Source organism: Myripristis murdjan, chromosome 1, assembly GCF_902150065.1.
Source record: "Myripristis murdjan chromosome 1, fMyrMur1.1, whole genome shotgun sequence".
In the NCBI taxonomy this organism is placed as follows: domain Eukaryota; kingdom Metazoa; phylum Chordata; class Actinopteri; order Holocentriformes; family Holocentridae; genus Myripristis; species Myripristis murdjan.
In genome coordinates this window covers 25568107-25581315 of record NC_043980.1, presented here as the reverse complement: position 1 = coordinate 25581315, position 13209 = coordinate 25568107, and the positions used below count along the sequence as shown (strand labels likewise).

General features: G+C 41.1%; 1 protein-coding gene across 1 annotated transcript; it reads left to right on the top strand.

The window, feature by feature from the left end:
- On the top strand, positions 1-13209 carry LOC115365639 (zinc finger protein 37-like). The gene is made up of 13 exons (XM_030060740.1): positions 1-189; positions 2033-2207; positions 2329-2960; positions 4474-4654; positions 5284-5348; positions 5943-6111; positions 6207-6299; positions 7367-7465; positions 7558-7644; positions 7752-7826; positions 10790-10873; positions 11060-11302; positions 12045-13209. Exons 1-13 carry the CDS (start codon positions 181-183, stop codon positions 12827-12829), a joined length of 2697 nt encoding a protein of 898 aa, XP_029916600.1. The 5' UTR covers positions 1-180; the 3' UTR covers positions 12830-13209.

The window sequence follows — 13209 nt, the reverse complement described above, 5'->3', positions numbered from 1 at the left end:
GCCAAAGAAAAACGAAAAGAAGAAGCAGCTAGCTAGCACAACACAGTTTAGCCAGCTGCACACAGTTACCTGTGACATTAATGTTACCTCGGCCAGGGAAGTTAGGCTGATTTACTGTTCATTCTGCCCTTGTTATTTCTTCCAACAAAGAGCCTTCAATCACGGCGACACACTCGCACTATGTTTGAGGTACCATTCAAGTTCCTATTACCAAGCTTGTCGGTGTCCGCTGCATCAACGCTGCATTAACGATATTAGATTTAGCCGCTTGATATTACAGTGTGGTGTCGCTAGCTAACCCAGCTAGCTGTTACCTACCGCTCGGTAACGCTAGCTGAAAAGCGGAGCAACAAGCGTGAAATGCCCGGTGTTAAGCTTTGATCGACTGAGGCGGGATGAGCTGACACGATAACGAAAATTAGTTTGAGTCTCAAATATCAGGCTTGACTGACATGCAATGCTACTTAGCTAGCTAGTGGCGGTTATGGTGCCAACTTAACTGTTGCATTACATTAAACACAGACACAGCTAACGTTGGTTCTCCTCACTTAAAGGAGGGAATATGAAGTGCCGTGTTTGTGCCTAGGGGTCTGTGTCCAGATAAACAGATGCAGGGTTGCTCTCGGCGCTGTGCTGTGCAGAGGATAATGTTGGAGAGGCAAAGTTCACAAGTTTAATGGTGTCTTCACCTTGGTGTATAGCTGCCCGTTTCTGTCCTCATGGATCCAGGGCCGCACACTGTTTTTTCCACTGCTGGTAATGTTACTGGTCTGGCCAGCAACCCAGTCGTATGTTGGCATCTGAAACTGTACCGTCACGGTTGAGAGCATTTCCCTGCACACATCAATGTCCAGCGTCACACACACCCCCTACGCCCTCTCTCTCTCTCTCTCTCTCTCTCTCTCTCTCTCCCCCTGCTCTCTCTCTCACACACACAAACACACACACACACACACACACACACACACAGGCACAGTTCCAGGTTGATGTTTTTGGTGCATTTACAGAAGTGCAGTCAGTAGCCCATGACAGCTTAAACGTGTTTTCAAGTTGCTCAAAATACCCATGTTCATGTATCATGAATGAAGTATAATTGTTCAGCTTTGCGATTACAGTCTCACAGTTTTACTGTTTTTTAATACAGACATATCTGGATGTTGCTCACACCTGACACCACGTTGCCTGTGAAAAAAGTACTGTGAGCTACACAAATAGTATCATCTGTGAGGTTATTGAAGTCCCGTATGCATTTTCCACCAAAAAAGCTCTGGTTCTCAAATTGGTTTGGTTCAAGATTCATGGAACCAAGGTGCAAACTAAGGACCTGGCCCATGTTTTGACCAGTTTTTGGAGGGGAACCATTGCATAATTGATGCAGGGCGTGCAAAACAAAGTTTCATACTTTGGCAGCACAAGACCACAGTGTCGTGGTGACCCAGCCTGCCCGCTGTCAACATCAACACAGAGGCTGACCTCCCATACCTGCTGGAATATTAACCGGCATAATCTGACCTGGATAGAGGTCAAATAGAGAATAACTGGTACCTTAGCCTCTGTGCTGATTCTGTCCCAGAGAAATGAGCAAGATGTGCCAGGAAAAGCACAGCTGCTGCCCATTGCAAGGCATATGTAAAATGTTTTTATTTGCAGACATGGACACAAACGTGAGGGCATATCTGTTTAGTGTTGGCCAAAACCTTTTTAACCAATCCACAAAGTTTCTTGGTAGTTGTCTTCATCTTCCCATGAAGAATAATCCGTGCCCACTTGGTTTGCACTTGAGAGCTATTATTTTCTGGTTCCAGCTGAGAACCAGATTTTCCATTCAGGTACCAATCTATATTTGATGGAAATGCAAAGGACAGTACACATTTATTGTGTGAACCAGAATGGAAGTGGTTCTTTGCAGGTGGAAAAAAGGTTCCCATGGGTATTTTATTGTTTATGTCTGCAGTTTAGCTATATCTTGCAGGGCTTGACTGCTCACAGCTGGTGAAAAGTAGTATCAGTTCCTGTCTCTTTATCTTGATAGGATCCTGAATTTCAAGATTCTTTGTCACTGGGGCTTAATGATAATTATGGTGACCAGAACTCACCATTTCATGATTCAAGAAAAGCACCAGTGAGTCCTGACTATAACTGTGAGACGCCAGAGATAAGAGTAATCATCAAAGAGGAGGAGGAAGGCTGGACTGTCAGTGAGATCAGTGAGTGAAAAATTTTAAATCCAATTCTTTAATGTCAACATTACCTGCATAGTTTGCATGCACATAAAGATGATTTTTATTCATTATGTATTTTTATGTTGCCTTATGATGTCCAATACAGGTGAGAGTTTTAGTTGTCGCACAGACAGAGAAAAAAGGATGTCAGATTCTGGAGCTGCAGAGGACACGACCGCAGACATTTGTCTACACCACTGCCCCGAGTGTGGGAAGGAGAACTCCATCTCGTGTGGAGCAAAGAGGCAACAGAGATCACACACTGTGGAGACGACCTGTGAATGCTCAGAGTGTGGGAAGTGCTACCACCATGCTGACAGCCTCAAGTCCAATCAGTGTAAATGCCCAGGGGAGACTGGCAGCCCCAGAGAGAAGCAGTTTAGTCACACTCTCAGTGGTCAGACACACACGCTCTCACATTCTGCTGAGAAACCTTACCTCTGCTGTGCCTGTGGGAAGAGCTTTTCCCAGTTGGGGGACATGACTGTGCATCAGTGCAAGAACACGGGAGAGAAACCCTCCTCTCTCAGCCACAGTGACAACACGAATGCCCACGAGAGACCACAAGCAGCGGAGCAGCACCAGTGCACTGGACATGAAGAGGGCTTCCCTGACCTGCCGTCCCTAGCGTGTCCTGCACTGGACCAAGACCACAACGGGGAGCGAAGCACATCTCTCCAAGGAGAAATCGAACAATGTCACAAGTCTCAGACCAGAAAAGCAGCACCTGGCCAACAAGTATGTCATAACATATTAATACGTAATGCACACATTACTCGTAAAGAGTAAAAAAAAAAAAATACCTCCACTTATTAGTCTTGAATTTTATTTGATTAGCATTACTCTCTAACATAGTAATTCTGTGGTGACAGCAATGTTGTCAGGGCTCTCTGATTTCTCATTAATGATTGGATGCATGCAATTTCAGTCAGTCAGTACTTGTTTATTGCTGCATTTGTTGACTAAAGAAGTTAGAGCTACAGTGTAAATTGAGTTTTGTCTCTTGCTATTTTGTCGATTTGTTGATTGTAAATGCATGGTAGCAGTTTCATGGAGGATGGATGTTAGAACTAAGAAAACAAGCTGTGTTTAGTTGAATCTATGCACAGTTACCCTGGCTACAGTTCTGTAGTGTGACGGTTCAAGAACAGTTCACCTAAAAACCCCTAGTGCAATCTGTCCATCTCAATGGTTTCTCTGTGATTTGGGGCGGATTCCAGTCTGCTGTGTTTCATTGTCTCCCAGTATGCCCGCACAATGGGGCTGGATGGCTATTCATCTCAAACAGACGTATACCTGTGAAACTCAACTGCAACGCTCCTCCCAAAAACAAGGACACGGATACCTTTAATAATCTACAGCCCTCAGGGGTGAAGAGTTTTGTCGGGAGCTATTTCCTGCTAAAGAACACTGGCAAAAATATGCAGTACTACTATCCTCATTTTTCGAAAGAGCTGTTCCTGATGAGGTTTTGTGTAATGTTTTTTGATGGTTTGAGTGCCACAGAACTATACTTATACAGCCCTGTTGTATTGGAAATGAGACAGAGAAGAATGCATCAGACTGTAGACAAATCACGTGGAAAATAGCTGGATAGATAGATTGCACTGCAGGTAAGTGGGAGAAAATCTGTCTTGTATTTTGTATTTTGGGTGAGTATACAAGCAAGCCAAAAAAAAAAAGACTCAATATGACCTTCAGATGAATTTGAAAACGTGCCACATACATAAACTAACACATGTAGACACGTGAGCATTCAAACCCTGGAGCTTTGTATCCTTAGACAAGGTGACTTACTGACTGTGACTTGCTGACTGTTTCCTCATCTTTGTACAGCTTGAGGCAATGACATCACATGTCCCTGACTGGCTTATTTTGTCTAAAAACATTTATAACTGTAAAAATGCATACAAATGGTTGTAAAATTCTGAAAAAAATCATAATTCATTCTTCTGGTTTAGGGTGTATTGTCAAATTTGTTGAAGTTTGATCCAACACTGAGCGAAAAAGAAAATGTTGTGAATACAGTACAAAGTAAAACGTGATATTTATAAGATATAGATATGTTTGATGGCCTTGCACCTCAAACAGATGACATGGAAATATAGTGTCGCCCCCTTCCTTTTTTTTTATCTGACTATGAATTACTACAAACCAAAAAATACAGAAAATCAAATAGCCACTCTTTCACAACACTCTGTGTGTATCTTTGTTTTTTTTTTTTTGTTTGTTTTTTTTTCCCTGTAATTAGGATGCTGGTGAACCCAAACCACTCATGCCACATGGCCGCAAGACGGCATCTGCAAACTTGAAGGACCAAGCGCTCCATCTGACTGTCAGGCTGCAGCAAGGAGAACGGGAAGACCACGAACAGGAGGAAGACATTGGCAGTTTAATCAACTCTGATGGGGAAACGGTCGACTGGGATGCCAGTAAGTGGTTAAAAACTCCATAATTACAGCATAGCTACCAGTTGTGGAAGCAACACACATTTACTCAAGAGAATGCCCCTGCTTTTTCCCTTGCAGTTTTTCCTTAGTTCATTTGGTTAAGGCTATTCCAAGTAACAGCTAAAACTGGGGGGCATACAGTAGACATATGCTCTGGTAGTTGCCATGCAGCTATTCCAAATGAACAGGAATCACATGGGCAGTTATAACATTTGAAAATTAGAAGTCATCAGCATTTTGGATGAAGTAACCTTGTCTTTTCCATGCTTGAAACATGTCACTGTGAATGTGTTCCAAGTCATTCCAAGTCCAAGTCATTTAAATATTTCCAAAATAAGGCCTTCAGAAATCTTATAATGTACAGAGTCTTAGGTCTTTTGGTTTTGTTAAAAAGTTGTTTCTGTTCTCAACTGAGCATCAGAACAGCATTAGCACACAATATTTAGTGAATAAATACATTAACATGATTTCCTAAGTAGAATACAACCATTTGAATCAGGTCTGAAAGGTTAAAAACATGATTTTTAAGTGAATGCTGAATGTGTTTTACAGAATGTCAGCATTTTCTATCAAGTGACAATGAACCTGAATACACTATCTGATTTTGACAGGAGGCAGTCTTGACTGTAGCTCTGATAACACAGGAGGGCCCCACACAACATATACTTGTAACAAGGTAATTTTTCAGTTGTGCTTTTGGAAATAGCATCCTTTTACTTTTTTAAATGAAAGCAAATGCACACCTCACCCCCACACACAAATGTAAAAACTCTAAATAAAGCCATCTCTTGCTGGCATTAGTGTTAACAGGGGAGGTCTTTTTTCCCAGAACACTTATACCAATTTTATGTGGCTCAGAATATCTGTAAATGTCAAAATTTCTCCTGATTTTTTTTTGAAACATGGAGTTCTCTTAGTAATTTGTAAGGCATTACAATTTATTGGTTCAAGGAATTATTTTTATTTTACTCAAAATATTTTGCAGTTGTGCAGATGAAATTCAGTACAATTTTAAGTTGCTTTGATTGTTGCATAACTGTTTGACTTTTAGTTTGACAGTCATTGATCTGTTATAATCAAGAGATGCTGGTGTGTGTGTGTGTGCCATTATGCAGCTGTCGACAGTCATCTTAACCAGTCCAAAGTCTTTTGGTAATGTTTGGATTAACCTCTAAAACTATTGCCATAAAATGCAATTATAACTAATTTCAGGTTGAAACAATATGATCTGGCTTCAGACTATGTTTTTAATGGTACGTTATTATCCCAGGGTGGTGGTGTCCCATCAGAGCCTCAGGTGCAAGGCCAAAATCGGAGGGAGAGCAGCAGTCCAACACTCGTGATGGAAGTAGTGACTGAGGGGGAAGATGAAGAAAGAGAAGGAGGAGAGGAAAAAAAGAGAGTACTAAAGATGGCTACTGTTTCTCCCCCTTATCAGGGTAAAAAAAAAAAAAAAAAAAAGCCATAAGAGTCGTGGTAGGAAATCACTTGTGATATAACTCTGAGTTGATGTCTTTGCATCTGTTGTTGGCAGGGAAGAGACGCGGTAGAAAGAAGAAGGTTCCCGAGGTAACAGTTGTATTAGTGGACCTACCGGAGGGAGAGAAGGAAGCTCCTGCTAAACCCGGTGAGTGACTGGTTGGAGTGACCTAAAAGTGTATCACAGGTAGAACACATTATAACAGAGATGAGTATGGTACAGCATAATGCCTAATCCCTGATATATATATATATATACATATATCATTTTGAAGAAAAAAAAACTTCTCCTGAAAGAGAATCTTCATATACCTGTACGTGCTGACTGTGGCTAATATTAGTGTATTATTATGTTATAATTTTTTGCCCCCCAAATATACTCTGTTTTAGGATTAAAATAATCTACATGGCATTAGGCCCCACCTCCTGTGAATCACAACTCGTTCAAGCCAACAGACAAACCAAAAGTCCACCAGCTACACTGGAAAACATTAAAGAGAAAATAAAGCTTGTGTATACACAGTTATGTCTTGAAGTTGATGCTGTCTTTTTTCATCATTGCATACAATAAAAATGGAGGATAAAATACTTAGAAGCAAAATAAATAGTGATAATAGGCTCACATAGCAAAGCCATGGGCTGAAAGACTTTGTGATGCTGGAGGGTTCTCTTTTTTTTCTATTGAACATTAATTTTTATATTTAGAGGGCTCTTCTTTACTGACTGAAATTGGCCCTGATTAAATAAAGGAATCTATGCTTGGCAATTGTCTTGTGGAAAATGATGGAAATGATGCTGAGCATGCCAGTTCTGTGAAAACAATTCCCTCATTTCACCTTGAAGCCGCCGTAAAGTGTCTCTCAAGATGTGTGCAGTTGAACATTTTCTAATTTTCATCAGTCAAAGGGAAATAGACTTTTGCTAAAAAGCCTTAACTGGGTGTCAGAATAATGCTTGTTTTAACAATATGAGTAATACTATATATATGCTAGGCCTATAGTTTTGGTATTCTTGGGCAATTTCATGCTGATTTTTAGTCTTTATTTAGTCTGATGTAATTGTCCATGCGACCAAACTTACATAATTATACAGTGTCATACAAAGCAGAGTGGTTGTAAGAAGACGGGACATGTTGTTACTCATGACAATTAAATTGTTTTTCCCCTAATTCGTTCGGTGTTGTAACGTTGCCCACTCTTCCTCTTTGACACAAAGGCAAGAAAAGGGGCAGAAAGAAGATTTCAGACACTCCAGTAACGTCTTGTGGATACTCAGAGGGAGAGCCTGCCAGTGAAAGTGCTCCCCTTGAGCCTAGTGAGTGTACCTTAATATTTTTAACAAGAAAACTATGAACAGCTTGCTTTTGTATGATTGTCTTGTTTTTACTCATACTTTCAATCCCATAGTGAAAAGGCGTACCCGAAAAAAGAGAGTTTTTCCTGCCACAGTGTCATCAGAAGAATTAAACTTGAAAACTCTTCGGCTCTCTTCAGGTAAGCGGAAAAATATGGTTTGTTTTACAGCATATGTTCAGTTTTACTTGTGTGTTTAAGATTTAAACAACCAACTTGTTTTTTTTTTTTTTTTCTTTTTTGATCAGCAAAGCAACGTTACAAAAAAAGGAAAGTTACCAATCCATCTGCCAAAGGAGAAGGAGAAACCACGGCTGTTCCTGGTAAGAGCAGAAAAAATTGTGCACAGGCTCTTATGACTGACACCATACCTTACCTTCCAGATACCTGCCACAAATCACTTTGTGACAGGTATCTGCAACATAGTCTGTTGCAATTAATAGAATGCAGTAAGACCGAAGAGCTACTTTCTTGCTATTCCTGCGTTACGCTCAAGTTTGCTACTTCATTTTCCAAGTTTTCCTTTTTTATGCTCTTTCCTAGCAGTACTCAACTCTAACTACTTGGTTATTTGTAAAAGTGGCAGCAGGTTGTGATTATTTACTTTTTGGGAAGTTTTTGAGATTTTTTTAGAGATACTTTTTTTGGCATTAACGCTTTATTTGATAGTTGTAGTAGAGAGACAGGAAAGGCTGGGGAGAGAGGGGATTGCATGCAGCAAATGGTCTGGGCTCAGATTCAAACCCAGGCTGCTGTGGTAAGGACTTAACCTTGATAAGTGGTACATGATCTGCCAGGTGAGCAACCAGGTGAGCTGCCAGGGCGCCCCACCTCTTGAGCATTTTGACTTTTGTGTAAACGTGGAGTGTGGCAGAGTGTGCCACTTGACAGGTAACACAGACAGACACACATATTGCTGGTGGGTTTCCTCGATGCCTCCCTATGTCTTGGACTTGTCTCACTATCCCCAAACTATTTGGGATACCTGCAGGAAATTGGCGTACTTCAGGCAAAGACTTTCAAATTAGCTAAGAAAGCTGAGAAAGGACAACATGGCACACTCGCTGTATCTGTCTGGGGCTAAACACAGTGCTAATCAGAGTGTAATGTTCCATCAAGGAGATATATTTTTTTCCGACACTTGCTAAAATGGGTCCAATTACAACGAAATCACCCAAACAGATCCACTGCCACCTGGCAAAAACTTGGCACTAAGCCAAAGCAAAATCATGCAGACAGGATGAGGAAGATGGGCGGTACAGATGGAAATATGACCTTGCCAATTATACAGCTGGAAAACAGATTCCAACTATCATCTGAATTAGGTGAGCAGCAGCTGGGAAGCATTTTTATGAATGGGAAACAGGGAAAAAATGGTGATCCAATTCAGAAGGAGAAACGGGAAATTAAGACCAGAGCACAGAAAGAGCCTAAGGCCCATGAAGACAAGGAATCTGGGCCAGAGGTGAAGGGGAGAGACAAACTCCTCTTGGGAGACGGCGCCATCAGTATGTGAAAAATGAAAATATGCCATGGTGAGTTATATAACTGGACTTTTCTCCCAGGTACTGTCTGTGCACTCAATAATTAACACATTATTTTATATGTTAGAGCAAATAACACTGGCAGAGGGGAATCAATATTAACCTTTTTAACAGTCTTGATGAGCTAGAAATCCAGTCTTTCATCATTGGGCCACTTCCAGCTACTGACAGAAAGATAAATAAGTTCAGCTGCCTACTTGCACTTGAAGACATGGCTCTCCAATTCCTGTGAGTTAAAGGGGATACATTTAATTGATAACTTCAACTTGTTCTGGGAACATAATGATCTCTCCAAAGGAAAGGGTCTGCACCTAAATGGCTGTGGGCAACAGCTGACCAACTATTTTCTTCACCATCTGAGGCACCAAACAACTTCCTGTCCATCAGCGAAAAGGCTCCTCCACAGCAAGAGCAGCAGCTCCAGTGTGACAGTTCCCCCACCACTACCTCCATTCCCCTCTGAGTCCCCAGTATCGCCTATCGCCCCTGTTTCTCTTCTCGGGTTCACAAGCCACATGGAAGATTTAGTGAAATCTGGTATCAAAATGATCTCATTCACCCCCCATCATGGGTGTCTCCATCACCCATGCATCCGACCACATCACCCTGGTGATGTGGTCGCATTTCTTTGATTGATTATAAAAATCTTGAGGAAACTGTCACATCTCAAATCATCCACTTGCTGTGTGTGTTTTTGAGTAGTTTGGCAAAAGAACTACTGCTCATAGTCAACAGTTTTCTCCAATTTGGGCTTTTTCCAAAGGCATTGGATATCAAAGAGCTCCAGTCAGAGCCTTTTTCATATTAGACATTTTTCTATTTTTCAGTTTTTCTCCTTTTTAAATAAATAGCTTGTGTAGAATATGACTGGCAAACTTAAAAAACATTCAAGGCCTTCATCTTCAGGATGCAGTGAGTCTCTGCACCCTGATGAGTCTCTGCACATTTTTCCTATGGAACAGTGTGCCTTGGATGGTTTTTAAGATTGTCGGTTGTATTCTACACAGGATGTTTATTTAAAAAGGGAGATGAACTTAAAAACATTTTCCAACAGTATATTGCTTGTACAAACATTTGTAAAAAGTAAATTAAAGTGATACTATACAAGCTTGACACAGTCGTGGTGCTTGTTGATACTTCCTCAATGTTTTCAGTTAGCTTTCAATACATTTCTTATGAACCACCTTCCAATGTCTCATCTTAAATTCAAACTGGTGACCAAAGCAAAATCCAAACACAAAATTGAAACCAAAATCAACACAAGCCATTTTACTCAGTCCTGATGCCTTGCTTCTTTATTATTTGCTTTATTGCATTCCCAATTACTTACTTTTCTGGGACGTTTATTGCTTTGCTTTTTTTACTCGCACACATTATGCAGGGTAAATTCCTCAAGGCTTTGGGGACACGATAGCTGCATCTTTTCTATATTTGGGAAAAAACAAAAAAACAACAACACATTTTTGTGGCTTGTGTCATTTGCGCTATACCAACAAACTATCTAGTTTTGTATTATGTGTCTGGTCTTGGTAGGAGACTGCAAGAAGGCTGGTTGCACCTGAACATTTGAGGATCTAGCAACAAAACTGCTCGATGTATTGAATTGCCAGTGGGTGCAATTTATTTTGTACAAGCTCAAGATCTTCAGTAATATAAAATTGTACATTGTTGCTTTAATTGCAGTTATGCATTCCCTCAGGATTAAATATAACAATAGTTGTTTATTTTCTTGTCCAACACAGTAAAAAGGCGGTACAGGAAAAGGAAAGCTACTCTTCTTTCTGGTGAAGGACAAAAAGACAGTAACGGAGCTTCTTCCATGTCTGGTAAGAGCAGAGTGAATTGGCTAGTGTTGTATCAGTAATTAAATGATTAATAACAATAACATAATTATCTGTGTGCTGTCTGATTTATATTGAATTATTTTGTTTTATCTTATCTTTTGTGAGCATTAGATGAATGGCATAATCGAGTGATTTATTTTTATGTGGTTTTTATTTTACATTTTAAAGCCAAGAGGCGCCCTGGCAGAAAGATGGTTCGCGTACCAATAGAAATACCTCCTGAGCTCCTGAAGAAGCCCAAAGAGAAGATCGATTACCGTTGTTCAGTGTGTGGCAAAGAATTTCCTCACGCGTATAAACTCGAAAGGCATGAACTTACCCACACAGGAGAGAAACCTTACTGCTGTTCCATCTGTGGCAGGGGTTTCAACCAGAAGGGCAACCTCAAAACACACTACAAAGTTCACACAGGTAAGAGCTGTCACAACAGCACAACAGGATATTACTTTAGCGTTCACAGTATTTGTGCCTCACTGCTGTAATATAAAAATAGATGGTCTTTCTCATTAAACTGAGTTAGGCATTTTTAATGAGTCCAAATGGAGCAAGTGCACTGGAAGAATACATCATACTCTGTTGAAGTGCTCACATTTACTCAGAACCAATTTTTTGAAGCAATCTATAATTAGGTCATTGTGCTTTCTCTGTGACACCCCATGATAAACATGAAGTCAAACCAAAGACTTGAAACTGCTTACTGTGTAACTGTCTAATGAACAGTTTGATATGACCCTATTTCCCAAGATTACCTTTGACTTCAGGCCAGTTTTTAGGGACAGTTTAGGGACATTGGTAGAGTGACAGGCACTCAACAAAACTCCTGCTCAAAAATAAGGAAGGGTAAAAACAAAACAGCAAAAACAACAAGAGGCAAAATGGATAAATGACAAGAAAACACATTTATTACACCAGTGAGCCACTGGTTGAGTCTGAACAAGTCAGTTTCTGCAGCTTATAAAATCGCAGCTGTAGGGTGTATGGAAATACACCAGGATGCATTGTATTGCTTATACATTTTTTGTTATTTTGATTTTAACCATAAAAACAGTTACACAGTTTTGTTTTGCCTTAAGTCCTTGATAGTGCAAAGATTGGTATGTCTCAGGAGTACAAACACTAAAGCTGGATTTTTCTCTCCTTTGCCTCTGTTTAGGACGCAAGGGCGTTGAGGATTGGTCTAGTGAGGGGAATCCTGTGGCATCAGAGCTGCCAGAATACTTTGATACACCGCCAGTGGAATCCAGGACGGGGTCATCCCTTCGCTGCCTGGAATGTGGGAAGGACTGCGAAAGTCTCTCAGCTTTACAAGCACACCATATTACAACACACACACACACAGCTGCCGACACCAACACGGCCGCACACTCTGCATCCCAGCTCCAGTTCTGCCGAAGGTGCGGCATTCAGTTCAGTGACAAAGAACAATTGGAAGAGCATATGAAAATCCATGTGAAGGAGAAACCCTACTCCTGCCCTGACTGTGGCAAGAGGTTCATCAACGAAAGTTACATACAAGTTCACCAGCGTATCCACACTGGGGAGAAACCTTACCTCTGCTCCCAGTGCGGCAAAGGGTATCACACGGCTTCTTCTCTCAAACTGCATGAGATGCAGCACTCTGGTGACAGGCCATTTGCTTGCTCCCTCTGTGGAAAGAGGTTTCGAATAAACTCCTACCTAACGGCTCATTATCAGACCCACATTAAGGACAGACCTTTCCTGTGCAGCGTCTGTGGGAAGGGCTACGCCAGAGCCGAGGAGCTGAAGGTGCACCACAGGCTCCACACTGGAGAGAGACCCTACGAGTGTGGCGAGTGTGGGAAGAGCTTCATTTATCGCCAAGGTCTGAGGCAGCATCAGCGCACACATGCTGGTCGACGCATGGGACCCACCAGACAGCTTGGCAGACCCAAACAGCAGCCCAGGCTGGAAAACTAACAATTAAACAGTCCTGCAGTGTGTTGTGTAAATGGTTTTGATAATAAGAGTTCAAAAGACTGTTTCTCTGCTCTCTCTTCTTTCCAGCCAGTATCTGCCCCTGTATCTGATGTCTCCCACCTATTACAGAGACAGTATCCATGTTTGAAGATTTCCAGTGCAGTGTTGATGAACTTTTACTAAGGGTGGATCAGATGATTATTACCCATTTCACCGTGTATCTTGTTTATATATTCACTCCTCTCTAGAAGCCCATGTGTCCGATTTGAGTGCCTTTGTTACATGCATGCCAAATACTAATATCCAATTACTACTTATGCACAGTATCCTTGTTATTTTTCAATCCATATTGATGTAATAGAGTAAATTTACAGAAACCT